At 34.1% G+C, this 21,295-nt stretch overlaps 1 protein-coding gene across 12 annotated transcripts in view; it reads left to right on the top strand.

Annotated features, from left to right (window-relative positions):
* STXBP5 (syntaxin binding protein 5) overlaps positions 1–21,295 on the top strand; it is a 165,362-nt gene that overhangs the window by 83,795 nt on the left and 60,272 nt on the right. For 7 of the 12 annotated variants that reach the window (XR_009543732.1, XR_009543733.1, XM_060167219.1 and 4 more), the window contains 10 exons: positions 5,043–5,197; positions 6,421–6,493; positions 7,825–7,972; positions 8,143–8,210; positions 8,475–8,515; positions 9,340–9,560; positions 10,050–10,228; positions 15,253–15,378; positions 17,750–17,901; positions 18,984–19,067. Coding sequence is in view for 10 of the 12 variants with exons in the window: in XM_060167219.1 (XP_060023202.1) it covers positions 5,043–5,197; positions 6,421–6,493; positions 7,825–7,972; positions 8,143–8,210; positions 8,475–8,515; positions 9,340–9,560; positions 10,050–10,228; positions 15,253–15,378; positions 17,750–17,901; positions 18,984–19,067 (1,247 nt within the window). In the remaining 2 variants the exon portion in view is untranslated. The remainder of the gene's footprint in view (positions 1–5,042; positions 5,198–6,420; positions 6,494–7,824; positions 7,973–8,142; positions 8,211–8,474; positions 8,516–9,339; positions 9,561–10,049; positions 10,229–15,252; positions 15,379–17,749; positions 17,902–18,983; positions 19,068–21,295) is intronic. The other 5 variants (XM_060167223.1, XM_060167222.1, XM_060167226.1 and 2 more) reach the window with 1 other exon arrangement.

Below are 21,295 nucleotides of genomic sequence, written 5' to 3'. Positions count from 1 at the left end.
AACAGACTCATTTGATTCATTTTTGAGAAAACAACTGTTACCCAAACCTAACTAATGATAGTTCGTCAGTCATCCTTTAAGCAAAAATAATAGCAATTCAGTTCATAACTCAAACAGTAGTACAAGTGCTTTTCTAGAAATAACTGTCCAGTATACGGAAGCAGTGCTTTATGTATACCTCCCATTTTCTCAGCACAGTATTAAAAAGACATTTCTTTACATGCTACTAATAGAACCCCTTTTAATAAACTTAAGCCCAAGGGTCAAGATGAAAAATTTAAAATTAGTCATTTTACTGCTTCATCAAGGACATTCTAAAGTGAGAGAAAAACACCTCTTTAACGTGTGGCAATAAAAAATACAAATAACTAGTGCTGTTTGGTGCCACTGCTTTGATTCATGCTGAGATGCCAGGAGTTTTATTCACCTACTGTTACTTTTGTGCCATCAGTGCAAATATCAACATAGTAAAAAGGTGAGCGATGTCTTAATATCACAATGAAAAAGGTTTTGTTTTACCCTTAGTGATTTTTTGGAAAAGGTCCTGGGAACCCCTAGTAGTCACAGACCACACTCTGAGCATCACTGTTGTGTGTTATATGGGTATTTAGAGGAGTTATCCAAAAGGAAATATTTTGAGGTTGCATATTTTTGATACCTTAAAGGATATGTATTAAGTCCAATTACTCTTAACAATTTAACATAACAAAAATAATAAAACATTTAACATACAATTATATTAAAATCTTATATTTTATGCAAATACTGTAATATACAAATCCACTTTACCAAAGCTGTATTATCATTGCTAAATTGGTCAGTAAATGAACAGGAACTTGTTTAAATATGTTATGTTTCTTTATTTTTACCCCAAACTCATATCTTTTTATCTGAATTAGCAAAAGGGTCTTAGGGTTAGTCACTAGTGAAACATGGTCTGGAGGTGGCTCCCCTAGTTCCAGAGGGTCCTCTTAAAATTGGCAAAGGTACAGATCTGAACAAGAAAGATACTGGAGTATCATCATCATCGTACTAGTAAAATACTCACTTCATTATCATAGTGATTGATTCTTATGGTACCCAGGTGTTTCTCTGTTCACTCAAATAGTACTGTGATGAAAACTTCTCATAACTAAGCAGTAAACTTGTTCTTGGGATCAGTCTGTCTACCCAGCCAGGCCCAGCCAAAGAGTTCTGTGTTTACTGACTGAAGTCCATAGAGTGTGAGGGGTGTGGGGCCTTGTAGTGAGACCCTTAATGACACTAAGTCAAGGCTAAGTCAAGTAGTACCGATGACTAGGAGGCTCAACTTCCCGTGCTCCACTACTCAAGGTGTGATGCATGAATGGTTCCAGTCTGCTAACTGGTCTGAGTGCAGAGGTAAAATACCATGCCGTGTCCTGAAGGAGCTCACAATACAAATGGAAAGTAGATAAACACTGACAATTCAGTGTGGAAATGTTGAGAAGAGGGTGCTTAGGAACACAGGAAGGGTACCCAACTCAGGGCAGGAGGATGAGTCAGGAAAGGTTTTTTGTAGAAGATGATGAATGATTGGACTGAGTTTTAAAGGAGGAACCAAAAAAATGAGGGGGAAGTACATCTCAGGCAATGAAGAACTAAATGCGATTGTAATTATATAAGCTGCAGGTTATTAGGGTGAGAACTAAAGAAATTGTGAAGATGAAATAGAGGAGACAGATTCTTGAGATCCTAACGGTGTAACAGGATATGTTTGCAAGATTTGGGGGTCATGTTATCCATTACCACGTATTGCTTTACTCACTATATTGCAGCTCACTGTTGCAACCATGCTGACCTTTTAGTTCCTCAGATATTCCAAGCTCATTCTTGACTTGAGGGCTTTGCAGTGGTTATTCCTGCAGCCTGGAATGTATATCCTTCTCCCCCAACCCCAAGATTTTGAATGGCTGGCTCCCCTTCATTCTGGTTCCAGTTCATCTGTCATTACTTTAGGGGCCTTTCCTGACTGCTCTATTTTACAGTAACCCCTCTAGCCTCTCCCTTACATTCAGCACATCACTCAACTTTGTTTTATTTTCTTCACAGTACTTGTCACAATGTGTTTACTGTCTGTCTAGACTAGGCATGAGAGCACCATTTTATTCTCAGGCGTACAGGTGCTCAAAAACTATTTGAGTGAATAAATGGGTAGCGTTATGGAACTGAGTTGAGCAAGTTCGTTATACAAGTGGCTTTTTGGGTAGAAAAGATAAAGAACGTTTCACGTGGAAACACAGCTTCAGCCAAAGCTGTTATCAAGGCCAGCCAATGAGGTTGATCAGAATCAGGAAGCATATATGCTTTCTTAAGTGTCTAGTCTCTTAAAAACTACAATCAAAATTATAAAAAGTTCAAACTAACACCTTCCTAACCTAGATGGCTTCAAAAGTTAAAGTCTTGTATAACACCCAACAACATCATTAAAGAAATTCTTCTTAAATTCCTCTTAAAGTAATGGAATAAAACTTAATTCACATATTACCTAGAAATAATCTAGATCCCTAGAACTTTTAATATAATTCCAAATGCCAACAAAACCTTTGAATTTTTACAATTTTCACCATCTAGGATTAAAATATTTAATTTTATTTTATCATTGTATTTAAGACAGGTTTTTTTTCTTGTAAACTATTTCATTAATATTTATTCCTCAAGATTTGGGGCATTACAATGAAAAAAATACATAGCCTGTGGGATTTGTAAGTCAGGTGATTCCTGCCTGGCAAACTGCACATAATATAAGATTTTTTAAAAACAGTACATAAAATAAGAAAAAATATATATATATGCATTTATTGCTGAATTATGGAAACCTTTATTATTATGAAAAAGAATATTACTGTGGTATTCCTTTCAAACTATTTATCCATTTATTTTTATCCATGTTTTTTTCACTACATTTTTTTCTCCTAAATTTAGAAAAGAAGTACAGGCCATTTACAAGGCCACTGAACAAACACATAGTTGCCTTTTGAGGACAAACCTACCTAAATGCCATCATGTTATTTAATATGTTAAAAGTTTGTCCAATAAGCTGATCACTTACCTGGCAATACCTACTTGGTATCTCCATGGAAATTTTATTCTGTAGTGTAACTCAGCATCTTCCTGTTCATGGTTCTTACATTAATAATACTTGTGTTTTTTTTTTAAGTTGGCTATATGTAAAACCAAACTTGTCAGACTATTCTTGAAATACTACATATAAAATACCTGTCCCAGGCCTCTCACTCTATAAGAGTATAAGTTGTTAGACTCTTCACCCTTCTTCTTAGTATTTTATATTCAGTTGTATGTTATATTTCAAAATACAGATGAGAAGAGATATATTCTGTTTATTCATTATATGTGATGAAAAGTAGAAGAAAATTAAATATACTTTCCTGACCACAGTCAATAATCACAGTAAGCCAGGAGATTAGAGCAATGAATATATGGCTATACAGTTCTATTCAGGACAAAGTTTTAAGCTCTGGTTACTGTCACTTAGCTGAAAAACTAAGATTACCCAAAACAGTTTAGCGCTGAAAAATCTAAACGTTAGTAAGCTAGACAGTGGTTAACGTAACATACATTTCTGTTCATTCATTCATTTACCAACGAGGCACTGTTTTGGATACAGCAGTGAACAAAGTGGACAAAAACCCTTGCCCTCATGGAGGTTACATTTTCATGAGGAAAACAATAAGCAAAATAAATTAGCTCAATGGGTGATAATGATTATTTGATGATAATGACGATAATACTAGGTAATTCTTACTAAGGGTGGTCTGTGTGCCAGGCACTGGCGCCAGTGTTTTGCAAATATTAATTCAATAATTGTCTGAAAATAGATATCACTCTATCTCCATGTTATAGATGCAGAAGCTAGGCATAGAGATTAAGCACCTTATCCAAGGTCATACAGAAAGTAAAGCCAGAGCTGAGATTTAAACAGACAGTTTAGTTCCAGAACTAGCACTTTTAACTGTTACATATTATTACATACTGCTTGTACTAAGTGTGAGAGGAGGGAGATAGCTACACTGGACTTAGAGTAAGCATTATGAAACTACCTAAAAAAATTGTAAATGAAGAGATTTAAGAAACTCATGCATGGAACATTTTAAGTCATCTATATAATGCACCATAAACAACTTCCCCACCAACCAATGGGAAGGTACATGTGGCAGATCAAGAGCTAATTTCCTTAGAATGCAAAGAACTCTTACAAACCAATTAGAAAAGAGTTACTAATCCAATAAAACATGGACAAAAAACATGAACAGGCAGGTGAAAGATAAAGAAATACACACAGACCAAAACAGAGGAAAGGATATTTAGGGTTTTTTCTTTTTTGCGTATTTAAATATATTTAAAAGTAGATCTAGATAAATCATTAAATTTAATAATGACTAATAGGGAGACAAGAGTTATAGGGCTAATTAGAAGTGTCAAAAAGGCAGCTGATAGATGTGCATGGAAGTTGTAGTTTGAGAGCATACCAGCCAAGGTTCTAGGAGACAATTAAGCCCTACAGAAAATGGTTTGAGCGACCATTTTTCTCAAGGGTGATTTGTAGCTAGTACATTGTTGATGCATCAATGAGAAGTTAATTCATTACATACAATGGATGCCTTAGGGTATTAGCATTCTCTCTTAGAATTTCTGTTGAGAAGGTCTGGTTAGTAGGATTGGAAATAATGACAGTACCTTTAAGAGACTTATCAGGAGAAACCCAGAGAGAATATTTTGAAAATTGTATGAAAAGGGTAAAGGGAAAAAAATTAGGGACCAAAGGGGAGGTATGAGAGTCAAATGTGGTCAGTGTTCATTCTTACTGTAGGTTAATTTTCAGGAACTCACCTGGGTCTTACCTAACGCAATTTAAAAAGCTACATGTGAGTATTCAATTAAATGATGCGTAAAAATGTTAAAATTTAAGATTTTATTATTTCACTAAAAAACAATTTATGATACAGCAAGAAAATAGACTCCACTATGCTATTTGTAATCCTGACTATGTATTTTATTTCTAGGGAACCTTTTATTATTTTATCAGGAGGTTTGTCATACGATACTGTAGGAAGAAGACCTTGCTTAACAGTTATGCATGGGAAAAGTACTGCAGTGCTAGAAATGGACTATTCAATTGTTGATTTCCTGACGCTGTGTGAAACCCCATACCCAAATGGTAAGCTTTGTGTCTTTAAAGTTCATTCGCTATAGATATGTTATTCAGAACAAAGACCTATTTGTTATCTAAGTAGTTTCCTTATCCTGTTGTGCCAGTTCTTCCATGGGAGAGATGCTGCCTTCATAACTTTGTAAATTTTATTTGAGAAGTAAATTTTGTTTTTAAACTGTATCTGTTTAATATTACATATTAGTAGTAAGTGCCTTTGAAGAATAAACAAAACTGTCCACATTAAGAAACATTTAAAAATCCTCTAAATTACTAACGTATTAGTTACAGTTCTCAAAAAAAACAGAACCAGTAGGAGATTTTAGAGAGAAAAAGAGAGCAAGAATACGAATTTATTTTAAAGGAATTGTGAAAACTTACTGCAGACTGAAAATTCAGGAAAGAGTTTGATTTGCAGTCTTGAGTCTGAATTCTGAAGGCTGGAAACTCAGGCACGTTTCTGAGTTGCCATCTTGAGGCAAATTGCATTTTTCCGAACACCTCCTGTCTTTGCTCTTCAGGCCTTCAACTGATTGGATGAGACCCACCCACATTATCTAGGATAATCTGCTTTACTCAGAATCTACTAATTTAAATGTTAGTCACATCTAAAAAATACCTTCACAGCAACATCTAGACTGGTGTTTGACCAGCAACATCTAGACTGGTGTTTGACCAGACAGCTGGGCACCACAGTAAAGACAAGTTAACACATGAAATTAACCATTACAACTGGCATGTTATTATTTCAAGAGGAATTTATCTGGATCTTTTTTTACTTTATTTGAAGCTAATTGAGATATAAATATGTAATGCATTTCATAATTAACATGCACATAGAAAATACCCAAGAAAGAGATTATAATATTATAGTAGTACTCTAGTGGGTTCCTGTGAGATCCAGTATGAGTTGTTCTTATGCGTATTAAGATTTAAATTTGGGGTTTGTTGTTCGTGTCCTGCCTTGGACTTTGCAGTACCGTGGAAGGTACTGTGAGCTTCTTGTCTAATTCATCTTTACAGAATAACTAATTTTTTATGGGGTGTTATATAGATTTATCTCATTTAAAACATACTGGCCTTGCATTGTATGAAGTATAATATCAGAATGTTAAATACTTGAGAGAATGGAACAAAATAAAATAAAAACTAAGCAAGAAATGTTTGTTATCTCATTTGCTGTGCTCTTGCATATTTAAAACTACTGTTAATGCATTGTTTTCCTATTCCAGATTTTCAAGAACCATATGCTGTGGTTGTTCTACTAGAAAAGGATTTAGTACTTATAGACCTTGCACAAAATGGGTAAGAAATAAAATTTGGTGAGCAATTACTTTAGTGTGTGGTGAAAAAAAGAGTCTTTTTAGCATAGGATTGGCTGTTTCATTTCTTTGAAAATGCTACATTTATATCCATAACCTGGACCTCTGTTTAGAACTACAGGTAAACATTTCTCACTACCTGCCAAATTCCTCTGTTATGTTACTCACAGAAATTTCTTGTTTAAGTCAAGATTTGTTGAATTTCTGAAATTTCATATGATTCAACTTAATACTTGGATACTCTGGGGGCACACAAAATCAGATATGTCCAAAATTCATCCCCATCACAGCTTTCCTCCAGAATAACTCTTGTAGTCTCTCCACCCATATTCACTTTCTGTTGCCGTGTGTCATGAACATTGTCAGGTAATTTTACATGCAACCCCAATCTTGTTACTCTTTTCTTTAAACCACTATAGTTCTCTATTGGTTTTTTGTGTAAAAACAGTTTCTCAGCCTGCTACTCTACACTGACGGAATTAAGGGTACATTTCCAACCTGGTGCCTGTTCGCTAGAAAAACTGAATGGTGTATTAAACAAACACCACACTTCCATGTCTTTTCTTATGTAGCTCCCAACAGCTGAAGCATTCCACTTGCTTCACTGCCATCAAAAATCCACATAACTTTCAAAGGCAGCCTCTTCAAGCTTTTCTTATTCTCTCTTAACCACATATATCATATCTGATCTACAGATTCTCACCATAGCTCCTTTGCAACTTTTTGTGGTATTTCCCATATTCTTCTTGTTCGTAGATGATAGTATGTTAACTTATAAATTTTTTGAATGGAAGAACATTGTATTACTTATTTGTATTTCTTGAGAGATAATCATTAAATATGGTTTTAAACGAGTTTACCCATTCAATATTTCAGTGTTTCTCAACTGGGGGCAATTTTGCCCCCCAAGAGACATTTGGCAATGTCTGTGTAGACATCTTCTCTTGTGGGGAGGGGTGCTACTGGCATCTAGTGGTAGAGGACAGGGATCCTGCAAAACATCCACAATGCATGGGACAGTCCCCATAATAAATTATCTGATCCAAAATGGGAATAGTACTGAGATAGGGAAACCCTAAAGTGTAAGTGAACAGTATTATTTACCTTACTTTAAGGCATTCCTAAATTCACATCAACTTAGTGTATGCTACCTGTAATAATGAATTTTTTTTCTTCTTGAAAATAACAAGACCATGTGGAACAAAGGATAACTTATTATTAAATAAGTTTAAATATTTTTTTAAGTTTTCATTGTTGTATTAATCATAGGTAATAATTCATTAAGTTAATATTTTTCTTTTCCTGTTGTTAAAGGTATCCTATATTTGAAAATCCCTACCCTTTGAGTATACATGAATCCCCTGTTACATGTTGCGAATATTTTGCTGATTGTCCTGTGGACCTTATTCCTGCACTTTATTCTGTTGGAGCTAGACAGAAACGTCAAGGTTACAGCAAAAAGGTACTGAACATGTTACATTTCAGTATTTTATATTTATCACCTTGGAGTGGTTGATAATGATACCTTTTCTAGAGAAATTAAAATCCTTTTTGAATATGAAATATGTTGTGTGCTCTTGTCATAGATGTATTATGATGTAAATTGCTTTATACTGTAATCTTTTCTTATAGGAATGGCCCATTAATGGAGGCAATTGGGGCTTGGGTGCTCAAAGCTACTCAGAAATAATTATTACAGGGTAAGTAAAAGTCCATTTTCACCTAATGAATCAATAATAACTAAATATGATTAAGACTACATGAAAATTAATTGGGCAGGTAGTGCTTGCAGTAACATAATAAGAAATAAGTTATTGTATAGAACCTGCCAGTTTACCCTAAATTTTACCTTTTTCCTCATTTTGGTGACTGTCTTTTTAAGTAACAATATATTTAACTTAAAAGAGAGAAATAATGTAATTTTTTTTTCTTCAACACATTCTTAACTCATTTGCTTTTCATAGGCACGCTGACGGGTCAGTTAAGTTCTGGGATGCTTCTGCGAGTAAGTATTCTGAATCGTGTTTGTTACATGCTCTACAATCATTGCTTTTATATAGCCTGTTTTGTAATGATTGCATAACCAACATTTAATTTGAAATTTAGAGACTATAAATTTAATACCTGACTTATCAAGTATATGAGTTTAGAATTTATAATAAAGACATTTTAAGGATGTTAATTAGTAAGTCAAGAATAATTTTCAGCAGAAATACCCAAGTCCTTTCTTCAAACCTTCTCTTCCTAACTCAGAGATAGGAAAAGTGCGCATATGTTTCAAATCAACAGAAATCTGCTGAATAATTTTAATGCCTGATTCTAAACTTATCTTTGCAAAATATATATGGTCGCTACATTAGCAAAAAAGGAAAGAATGCTTTGAATGAATAATGTTTGCAATTAGAATCCAGTTAACTGAGGGTATATTATGTTTCACCATGTAGAAGTGTTAGATAATATTGGTACCTTTCAGAGAGAAAATATGTAGAAAATAAATCTGCAAAGCAAAATATGTGCCTTATTGTTTTTATTATATTTATGCAATTGTTTTTTACAAAATCTTTTTGTTACTCTTTTGTTTTCAGATAATTTAAATTCATCGTAATGGTGGTTTTTTTTTTCTTTTTAATGAATACAATGAGTACATCTTTTTTGGTCAGTGAGTACAGTGAATGCATTATGTAAAAGAATAGTAGAGAAATGTAGACCTAGGAATAAAACTGTGGTTCAAAAAATATAGTCTATCTTCCTTACGTGATATGACTGATTAAATATTACCTGATATTTGTTCCTTTTATATTAAGATATCATATTTTATCTTTTTTTTAGTAAATCTACAAGTATTATATAAATTAAAGACATCTAAAGTATTTGAAAAGTCAAGAAATAAAGATGACAAGCCAAACACAGACATTGTAGATGAAGATCCGTATGCCATTCAGATCATCTCCTGGTGTCCAGAAAGTCGGATGTTGTGCATAGCTGGAGTTTCAGCTCATGTCATTATTTATAGATTCAGCAAACAAGAAGTGATTACAGAAGTCATTCCGGTAGTAGTCTCTTAATTAGTTTCAATGTCAGATGCCTGACATCTTAAAGTTTTAGTATTATTTAGGAGGTTCTTTGCAGTCACTTTTAAAACACCTCAGTATTTACATTGCCATCTATCTTCTGTGACAGAAAGTCATATTTCTTTGTATATCTTCTTACTGAACATTTAAATCTTTAAATATATTCTGTTTCATTTAAGGAAAGATAATATAAGTATGAGCATACCCTAATTTAGTATTAACAGGAGTGCCGTAAATTCTAAAATCATAATGCATGTGTGCATGTACTTGCACACATACACATGATCATTTTTAAAAAGCTGAGTCAGGAACCTTTTTTCCTTTGCTAAATCCTTACCTTTAGAAATCTCACTAAATTTTTCCTTTAAAAGTGTTCTTTCCACTGTAGTGTACGTGTGTGTATGTATAAACTGTAATAAAATGAACAGTAATTATTAGGAGAGGGTAAACTTTTTACTTTTACAACAGATGCTTGAAGTTCGATTGTTATATGAGATAAGTGATGTGGAATCTCCAGAGGGTGAACAGGCACCACCTTTGCCAACACCAGTTGGGAGTGCCAATCCTCAGCCCGCTCCTCCTCAGTCTCATCCTTCTACCAGTAGCAGTTCATCTGATGGGCTTCGTGATAACGTCCCTTGTTTGAAGTAAGTTACCTAAAAATACAGGTGTTTTGGAAGTTATCTTTTAATTTAGATAAATTGTAAACATTCGTAAAGTGAAGTAACATCTTCCTGTGATGGAGTACAATGACATAACCACATCTCTTTTTGTGTTTCGCCGTGGTTAATTCAACTCTTTTTTTCTGTGGCACCAAGAGAAATATGATTGCATTCCATGATTTTATCCTTAAAGTACTAAGATTTGATCTCTAAACATACTGGTAGATGAGCATGGATCTTTCCTCTATATAGAGCTTCGTCTTCTAAATCCGTCATTGTTTTTTAGTCTGGATTTATATGTGGATCAAATGTATATTTAGGCTGCTTTCTTCCACTCTGAAAATTCTGTTTTTTCAGTCTTTAGAGATTCAGTTGTTGGGTAATCATTTTCTTGTCTTTTTCTGAATCTTCTCTAGCATCACAGTATCGTTATTTAAATGCCTTTATTGTGGAAATCCAGATTTGAATACATTTTGCTTTTTTACAGGAATAAATTGGACAAGGTTTAGTTTTCCTTTTTTTCTGTCCAATTTATATTATTGAGTGGTTAAATTTTGTTAAGCATATGTGCCTTAAATATGGCACAGAAAGAAAAGAGGAAAGAGTCAAAATCATTGAAGGAGTTCATGAAGACTTATTAAAAGTATTACATTTACAGAGAAGTCGGTTAGGGCAGTGACTGAAAACTGATCGTGGAAAACGTCAGAGATTCAGTACAAGAGTGGGAGACAGAAACCAGGCTGTAGTAGGTTCAAGCTGGGGCCGGTGGCGAGAAAGACAGTTTGCATTTGTTAACAGAACCGGGATTTATGCTGTTTTGGCTTTAGATCTGCTAGAATCTTTTATTGGTGAATAGTTCAGCAGTTCCTGTGGAGAATATCCGTGTAATCAAAACTGCATTCACCCCAGAGATGAGGCAGATTGGTTTATGTGACAATCACTTGTGATATAAATCTATAGAAAAGTAGAGTTTGTTTTTTTTTAAATCTGCTTTATATGTTTACATGAATTTGAGGTTGTGTGTTCTGTGCCAGTGGTTCTCAAATGGGGATGACTTTGCTCCTCAGAGTGTGCTTGGCAATGTCTGCAGATATTATTTGTCACAACGGGAAGAAAGGGTGCTACTGGCATCTAGTGTGTAGAGGCCAGGGATGATGCAAAACATCCTACGGTGCGCAAGACAGTGCCCCATGACAAAGAATGACCTGGTTCACAATGTCAGTAATGCCAAGGATGAGAGACTGATCTGACCTAACGAATATAAGCATTGAGGTTAAGCACCTATCAGTACATTCTCAGAAAGGTCTCAAGTTTCTCCTCCCTCTCTCCCCCCCTCCCCCTCCCCCTCCCCCTTCCTTTCTCTCTCAGGTATATATACACACACCTCCTTTCTGCTACAGTCTGGCATATGTTTAGATAGAATGAGACTTGGTAATAAAAGAATTCTACATCTTTCCCTTTTGTTACTTATTCTGTACTACTTTACTTTAAACTTAAATTTGTAAAATTTTTGTTAATGTCATTTCTTCTGATTTTAATGTGTATTTCTCCTGCTTTTTGTCAATTTAATTTTTATAAGCATATAAAGTACAGTTTGTCTTTGAGGTTTATTTTGGTAACGTATTTCTGGTAACAAGTTTGAGATTTTTGTCTAAAATCCACACATTCACTAGTGACTTTTTAAAATCATAGGCAATTTGAGTTATATTTCTTTTTTTAACCATTTTAATAGTTTTCAGGTTAATGCAGTTATTTATTAACTTCATATTGTTTTAGTCAACAATCTCAAAAGCCAATTTTTAAAAGTCATAAATATAGCTAAATTGATGTGAAAATAACTAATACTTAGAATTTTTTGTTTGTTTTTATATAAAATGTTTTTGTACATAATTGGGTTGGGGAGTTGTTTTTTTTTCCTATTGAAGTCTAGTTGATTTACAATGTTGTGTTAATTTCTGCTGTATGGCAAAATGATTCAGTTATACATACATATATATATATATATATATATTCTTTTTTTAATATGTTTTTCCATTATGGTTTATCATAGGATATTGAATATAGTTCCCTGTACTATACAGTAGGACCCTGTTGTTTATCCACTCTATATAGAAGAGCTTACATCTGCTAACCCCAGCCTCCCACTCCATCCCTCCCTGTACAGTAATTGTTTTTCTGAAGAAACATTTTAAAAGCAGCTATTCAATTTACTTCTTTTACCAATAAACTTTTGGTTTTATTTAAGTATTTTAGTTGTGCTTTTGCAGGGTGTTAGTCCAAACCTACAAATTATTTTGAAACTACAAAGCCTCCAGACATTATTTTGACATTTAAAATACATTTGTACAAATTACAGAGCTTTTTATAAAAGTTCAACCTTTATCTTTAAAAAGTAAACAAATTAATTTGTATATATTAAAAATATTAAAATGGTAACTTGCATATAACCATTGTAGACATTAAACGTAATGCCCACCCAACCCCCATTTTGTATTTTTAAAATCTAACATATTTCATCATTTCTTGATTCGGTTTCTAATTTTATACCAATTGGGGATTTTTCAGCAAGTTTGACTTATTTTTGCTTTAGAACTTTTTTGTTCCTTCAAACTAAGTAAAATAAGAATTCCATGACTTCTGTGTCTTCATCACTTACATCTTAAATGTGCCCGTCTATGCAGTTCTAAAATTATCCCTGAATGCCTGTTTCTGCTCTTGAGAATCTAATCTAATGTGCACATTAAGTATGCCAGAGGGAGGGTAGACACTTCCTTGAACCTTATCTAATTCATACAGGGAGAAAATAGCACACTCAGACTCTACGGGCTGTGCTTATATCAACAGAGGCTGTCTCTGGTGGAGGTGAAATGCTACTCAGTCTTTATTTTTGTCTTTCAAGAGGGATGGCTGTAGCCAAGCAGTGGGTGTTTCCCTGAGGGAAATAAAAACTTCTGCATCAGCCAGTGTACTGTTCTGAGTGTATTAACTGGAAGACTTTGCACAGGCAGATGTGACCGCAACTCAGTTTGTTTTAGGGGTACCCTCGGTGATTCACGTTTACTCTGAAATTTGGACAACATCCTGACCGTTTTCTTACCTAGAGTGAGTCTAGCAAGTAGGACAGCAAAAAGTCTGGTGTCATGGTGTTCTTCACTAGAAGCACCAAGTAAATGATCCAAAGGGTTCTCTGAGTTTAGTGTCAGGAGATTGAACATCGAATAGACTTCCTGCTGTCCTTCCTTTATACACTCACTCTGGAGCAGAAGCCCCAAGAATTGTTGGAGTAACCAGGCTTTATATGTGTTTTGCAAGAACAATTACTGGAGAGAGTCTTTGCAATCAAAAACGTTCTCACTTTAAAGTAAAAGTAGATTTTTTTTAATAGTAAAAGTAGTCACAAATAAATTGCTCACATTTTAAAAAAATTTTATCTTCCAAAATCACTTGAAGTTTGCAAATATGACAAGGTATTATATCTAAGTAACTTTATTTCTTAGAAAGTCTCACATTTATAAACCACCCCCCCTTCACTCCCTCTAACATGCTTATAACAAATTTAACCAGTATAAGTTTTGTATGAACTCACTCAGTACAAGTGAGTATAACTGTTTGCTGAATAGTTCACTTGAAGATCCTACCTCAAAGTTAACCACATCTTACTCTAAAACTGCCTCTTCATCTTGACATCTTTTATCTTTCTTTTTTTCTTTTTTGGAACTTAAAATCACTGTCTTCTTTTTCTCCCCTCCTCTATCTCTAATCAGCCTCCAGCTCATTCATTCATTCAGTAAATATTGAGTACTGCCTCTGCTGGAATATTAAAAGTAACTGCAAGGTGTCTACCTTAATGGAATTTATGAGCCCTTTTGAGAACTTACTTCATGTGTTTGAAATCTACCTTATTATTTCTCATCACAAGGATCACAGGAACTTCCGCATGGGTCTCATTGTACTTCGTCTTGCATGCCTCTACGGTTAATCTTTCCAAAATATTTCTTATAAATCTTCACTGGCTTTTAATACTTTAACAATGAAAATATATTACTTTTGTATAATCTGACCATTGGCAAAACTCTTTCATAGGCACTCACAGTGCTGTCATACTGTGATTAGGTAATATTATTCCCACTTCTAGACAGGAAGACGACGAGTAAGTGGCAGAACCAAGACTCAAACTCAAGCCTTTTTGAGAGCCCTGAGTTCTTTCTACCAACATCAAACCTTTGCAGCTGGACCTCAAAGACCCTGGAAAGTCTGGCCCTGGCCTGTCTCGCTATAGTGACTTTTTTTTACTGTTACTACACACACCTTCCACTGTGACCAAACTTAGACACTTGTTAATTTTTGACTATGGGTTTTCCTACTTCTTTATCTTGTTGGCATATTTTTTGCAAAAGCAATTTTTTTAACACTATGCAGCAGTTATTACGGGAAGCGTCTACAATCAAAACTACTACGAACTCAAAGTCAAAAAAGATTTTTTTTAATAGTAAAAGTGGTTATACAAACAAAAATAAATCGCGCACATTTTTTATACTTTTTCCTTAACTCCTTATGTTTTGGGCCAGTTTTCATTTAGTTATACCATACCTTTTTCAAGTTTTAAGCCTACTTTTCTAACTTGGATTTTTTTCTCTAACTTGATTTTTTTCCTCTTAATACCTAAGTCGTTTCTTCTCTTCATTCTTCTCCCCATCCTTCCCTATTCTTCTTTCATCCCTCTCTACCCACTCCTCCCCTTCTCCCCCTTCCTTTCTCCCCTCCCTCCCCAGTTTATATGTGGAACTTACATATAATTTCTTATTTTTGTGATTTATCTAGGTGTTTCATCTCCAACTAGACTAAATGATTATAGAGGACAGGATTCTGATTGTGACATTTTTTTATATTTTACAATTTTATATATAAAGTTATTTTTATATAGTTATGTATGCGTGACTTTATAATTACATAGGCTAATAAGATAATTGAAGATGGGTTAACAGGTAACATGCTTTCCTTTCTTACAGAGTTAAAAATTCTCCACTTAAGCAGTCTCCAGGTTATCAGACAGAATTAGTTATTCAGTTGGTATGGGTGAGTGGAGAACCACCGCAACAAATAACCAGTCTGGCAGTTAATTCTTCCTATGGATTGTGAGTATAATTTCTGTGTTTCTCCGTCTCTTCATCGTATTCCATGCATTTTTATATTTTTAAAAACGGAATGATCTTTATTATAGTATCACTTAAAAAGATGTTGTATAACTTTAATTTCAGACCAAACTCAGTGTTTATTTGGAACATAGTTCTGTTTTGAATAATTTACTCTGGATATGCTTATACTGCTTCCTGATTTAAAGTTAAATATCTTATGGACCAGTGAATCTATCCTCTCCTGGAAGTACTCTGAGAAATAATTTCCTTGTTAATGTTTGGTATAATGAAGGTCTAACAACATCAACCCAGAAGACTATGTTCTAAATTGATTCTATAAATGTTGAAGCATAGCTGTATAATTTGTTCTTTCTCCTTCCATAGTTAACTTGTGTAAATTGTAAAGGCATAGTAATAGTTAAGTAAAGTATTCATCTATACTACAGGTGTATTTTTATTTATCAATTCATGCCTTCAAGTATATAGTGTTAGTAGTACATACTTTCCATTATAATAGGATAGATTGATTTATTTTTTAATAAATAAATTTATTTATTTATTTATTTTTGGCTGTGTTGGGTCTTTTTTTTTTTTTTAACATCTTTATTGGAGTATAACTGCTTTACAGTGGTGTGTAATTTCTGCTGTATAACAAAGTGAATCAGCTAAACATATACATATATCCCCATTTCTCTTCCCTCTCACATCCCCCTCCCACCCTCCCTATCCCACCCCTCTAGGTGGTCACAAAGCACCGAGCTGATCTCCCTGTGCTATGCGGCTGCTTCCCACTAGCTATCTCTTTTACATTTGGTAGTGTATATATATCTATGTCACCCTCTCACTTCGTCCCAGCTTACCCTTCCCCCTCCCTGTGTCCTCAAGTCCATTCTCTATGTCTGCGTCTTTATTCCTGTCCTGCCCCTAGGTTCTTCAGAACCATTCTTTTTCTTTTTTTTTTTTAGATTCCATATATACGTGTTAGCATACAGTATTTGTTTTTCTCTTGTTGACTTACTTCACTCTGTATGACAGTCTCTAGGTCCATCCACCTCACACCAAATAACTCAATTTCGTTTCTTTTTATGGCTGAGTAATATTCCATTGTATATATGTGACACATCTTCTTTATCCATTCATCTGTCGATGGACACTTAGGTTGCTTCCATGTCCTGGCTGTTGTAAATAGTAAAAATCAACATTGTGGTATAAGAGAAACCACATGCTAACTGTTCAGTCTAGAGCTATTTATTATGTGTAGGTCACTGTCTCCTTCCCTTGATTCTAGCCCTAGGGACTCATTCATCTTTCTTCTTCCTCCTTATAGCTACTACCACCTACTCTATCTCTTGCAGTTGTGCACCCAGCTAAGACTGGCTGTAGTCTGAGATAGTATTCTCTAATGTCTTTTATTTGGGCCCCACCATGTAAGAACACAAATGTTCCCCTTTTTAATATTTTACTGCCCACAGCCATAAGAGAAACAGGGAATAAGAAAAGGAACCAATAGGATGTTTCAAAGGAAATTGCAAATCAGTTGATCACAGTCCCCATTGGGCTCACAGATGTATTTTGTTTAGCCTTTTTTGTGTATTTTTTAAATTTGAACTACTTGCCAAGACTATTTAATGTGAAAATCCATATTTAGAGCTTTAATTGAAAACTTTGATTATCTGGCCCATGTCTCCATTTCTGTTCGGCAGTAGTCAGGAGGAACTGGGTTGAAGCTTCCCCTCTTTAGGTGGGCTGTCCACTCTCCAGTTCACCACGGTCCTTAGTTGGCCTGTTTACTTACTTATATAGCCCCTCTATATATTTTAGCTTTCGATTCCTGGCTTAAGGGATCTTAAAAGAATAAAATTCCTTTATTCATAGTTGCTTTGTTCATAGTTGGTTTGTACTTCCCGACTCATAATTGAGAAGGTATTTGGAATATTCCAAAGGGAGGCCTCCAAGATTTATGCTTTCTACTTGTTATTCTTGACTATAGGGATTACCAAAACTTTTCCAAAGGTATAATGCCCTACTTCCCTAGTGGAAGGGAGCGTCTTCCCCTGAAGCATTCAAAATAGCCCTAAGTCCGAAAAATAGATGTCATATTGCCTAGTGTGGAGATGTATGTCCCTGGTTGAGTTTCAACTCCTATGCCAAATTTTTTCTATATTAATTTGTAATCATTAATATCTACAGAAAATCTGCACAGTTCCATCAGAAGGCGTATGTAACCTGTATTTGCATGGCCGTAATAGTGTTTTGTTTCAAAAGGAATTTTCTTAAAGACCCATCATGATTTTTTAGCCCTGTAGACTGCAATATGTTTTCTTATAGCTGTTTATCTGTGCTAAAATATTTGCTCTTTCCCTATTCCTAGGGTAGTTTTTGGCAATTGTAGTGGCATTGCAATGGTTGACTACCTCCAGAAAGCAGTACTCCTCAACCTGGGCACTATTGAATTATGCGGCTCCAGTGATCCTTATCGGAGAGAACCCCGATCTCCTCGTAAATCTCGACAGCCTTCAGGAGGTAAGAAGAAAAAAGTCCTGAGCTTTAGGATTTCCATAAATGCTGAGTTACTTCTGTGAATATAAGTACTTCCATTGGGTAGATAGCTTGTCTGATTTCATCTGTTTGTATAAAATGTATCAGCCTGCCTTTTTGTTTTGTGTTGTTATTAGCTTATGCTTTTGTTTTTAATATTCTAGGATTTTATTTAACATTGGGAAAGCACCACAGTTTCAGACTTCTTTAGCTAAATTATAATGACAGGAAAATTCATCCCATTATTACAGAACAAAAGTTAATTTCACAATTCTGTCCCTTTTATTGCGAGACCAACAGTTTATTGTTTTGACTATTTAATTCAAAGGAATCATTTCCCATGTGAAAAAAAAATGTAGATGCAAAAGTGAATTTGAACTCTATGAAATACAGCGTTCTCTGATAGCTTTGATTCAGTGCAAGCCCAGATCCATTAAGAATTCTCTCCGTAGCATTCTTTTGTGTTTGCTAGGTAATTAGTCTTATTTTAAATGTTTTAATACTAATTCCTCATGGAACATATGTATAGTTAGCTGTTTATAATAGTACTCCTCACCTTTTTTTTTTCCAAACCTCATGGCACACACAGAAAATGGCACTGGATCTCTGGCATATAGGGATATATTAATGAGGCCTCTAGCAGTAACTGGCCTCTGGGCTCCAGACTCCCCAGGACCTGCCCAGCTGGACCAGGGATTGAGGGGAACTGCATCTGGGGCAGACTTAACCTAACCCATTTGCAGAATGCCATCGGGAAGCTCTGATATATACTGCCTAACTCAATCTCTCTGAATTAAAATTCTTTCTGAGATTCATTTCTCAGTTGCTTTCAGGACATTATTAGCTGATACTAAATACTTCTCATAATTCATGAGAGAAGAAAAGAAAAAGGTGATGGGATGTAGACCTTACTATCATTTTGGTGATAGTTGAATATTTTTTTCTGTTTTTGTTTGTGTGATCATTTTGTCATGTGTTATCTTCAGCAGAAATCGTTGTCCCAACCATACCATTCTAGTATCTTTGTCTCCTTTTTTTTTCCTTCTGCTTTTCATTGCTTCACTAAGGTATGCTGATTGTGACTTCTTGCATGTGCGGCGTTTCTAGCTTATATTCTGAATCTGTGAAAAAACTCCGTTCTTCTTTTTTAAGTAAGTTATTTATTCCATGTCGGTAAAGTCATGACAGTGTATTTTGTCTGTAAAATTATTTTTTCTCAGTTATTTTTAGAAGAGCCTATTAAAGCATCCTATATCTAAAATAATATACTCACTATTTAAATTCATCTCATAATATGTATATAAAAACAGCTGTTGAAATGTTTGTGTCACAATCCAGTTTCTTTATAAAGCGAAGGAACTAACATTTAGTGTCAGAAAGTTAAACATTGTCTTGATAGAGGAGTAGTAAAAGTTTTATTACTCCTGAAATTAATTAATTTCTTTTCTTGTTGGTACCTCATCATAGTTTACATAAAAGTACTGGAAATTAAATACCTAAATTCATCCAAGGATAGAGATCAATTCTACCGTGTGATTTTAAATTTTTTTTCTTGAATTCCATTGCATGCTACTTTATTCTGTAGTAAAGCTTACAATATTATTCATTTTATTATTTGCTTCATCTTGTATTGAAGCGTTACATGTTTAGGCACAAGAGAACTACTTGAGTTTTCATCATCGGTTTAAGATATTTACTTATGGTTGTTATGCTCACTTGAACAATATTTAGGATTATGTTTTAAATAAAAATTAAAAGAACGTTATTTTAAAACACACTTTAACATTTTAAGAATATTTGTGCCTTCTAAAATATTTATATTTCAAATAAAATCAAATGTAGAATAATTGGTACTAAAATTCTTTAATTGCATTGATACGAAAATGATATTTTTGCTAAAGTGTATATTTTATAATACGTTCTTGAAGTGTAGCCCAAGTACCATGAAATTGTCCTTCTATCTTTTGTAATAGATCAGTATGGATGGAGAGATTTGTTTTTTTTCTACTAATAGGTGCTAATATATTTTCATAAAGAATAAGATGGCACTCAAATTATTTTATAAGATAAAATGTTACTGTTTAAGTTTATATATTTTATAGCTGTATAAAATATCTACAGTATTTTCATAATAAAAATTATGAAACTGTCACAGGGACAGGTAGTGATAAAGTATTTCAACTACGTGTGTATATATATATATATATATATATATATATATATATGCTGATAGTCTTAATTCTGTTAAGAGTGAAACGTGATAATATACGTCTTGGTTTGTTGGCCACTTTTTCACTCAGTGAAGGACACAAAAAGGAAATTCCTATTCTGAATATAATATCTAATGATGTGAAAGTAATAGACACATGAGAAAAAGTGCTTACTTAGGCTTGGAAATAGATAAATATAGAATTTAATAAAGAAGGAAATTAGATGCACAAAGCTGTATCTAGACTTTAGGAAAGATATTTTCAAAAGTTATAGAGAGGAGGCTCTAAAAATGAAGTTTTGGGCTCTACAATTGCAGTTACTGTCAAGTCATCAATATTTTCGATAAGACAGTAAAAGAGAAATAGCCCAGTAGTACTAGTTGAAATTTCTGTCTTTGTGTTTCTTATAAGAAATGAAAGAGACTATATAAGAAATAAGGGATACAGTCAAGGATGGATAAAAATGTTGCATAGACCAGTAAGTACTGTGTTGAATTAAGGCTGAATTCCCCAAAATGAGAAACACAGCAAAATGTTTGGTTATAGTGAAAATATAGTTAAGGAAGGATTAGGATACCACTTTAAGGATGATTTGCAATGATAGTTGAAAAATAGAGTATAGAACTAAATCACTTTGTTTCTCAGCTCTCCATTAAGAATGATTTTTCTCTCTGGAAATTATTAAAAATAATAAAGAGAAATTAAAGTTTAAGCCACATTTTGCAAATAAGGCAAACCAAGCAATAATGAAAAGATATCAAGAGAATTTGTAAAGAAAATTTGTAAATGGTACCCCCAATTGATGAAGGTCAAATATTTTACAAATCAGTAAATTTGATTTACAAGTCAGTCAGAGTTCTAGAATGATTTGCTAAGTAGTTGATGCCTTACATGCATATTGAAAATAGGGATAATAATAGAAGTCAGCAGGAATTCACTAAAAGTAAGTTGTTCCAAAATCAGCATTACTTTTTTAATCTGGTAGCTACATTGATAGTTCATGGCAGCCTGTTGACATAATATTTCCTGAAGTTAATTGGGTATTTGATAAAGAATTCCATGATACTTTTGTGAACCAGACAGGTGGAAGTGACCTAAATACCTAGTTCAATTTGATGGTTGCAAGATTAAATCAGGAGTCAGCAAACTACAGTCTGCGGGCCAAATCT

This window comes from Lagenorhynchus albirostris, chromosome 12, assembly GCF_949774975.1.
Source record: "Lagenorhynchus albirostris chromosome 12, mLagAlb1.1, whole genome shotgun sequence".
In the NCBI taxonomy this organism is placed as follows: domain Eukaryota; kingdom Metazoa; phylum Chordata; class Mammalia; order Artiodactyla; family Delphinidae; genus Lagenorhynchus; species Lagenorhynchus albirostris.
This window is presented reverse-complemented; position numbering and strand designations above follow the sequence as displayed.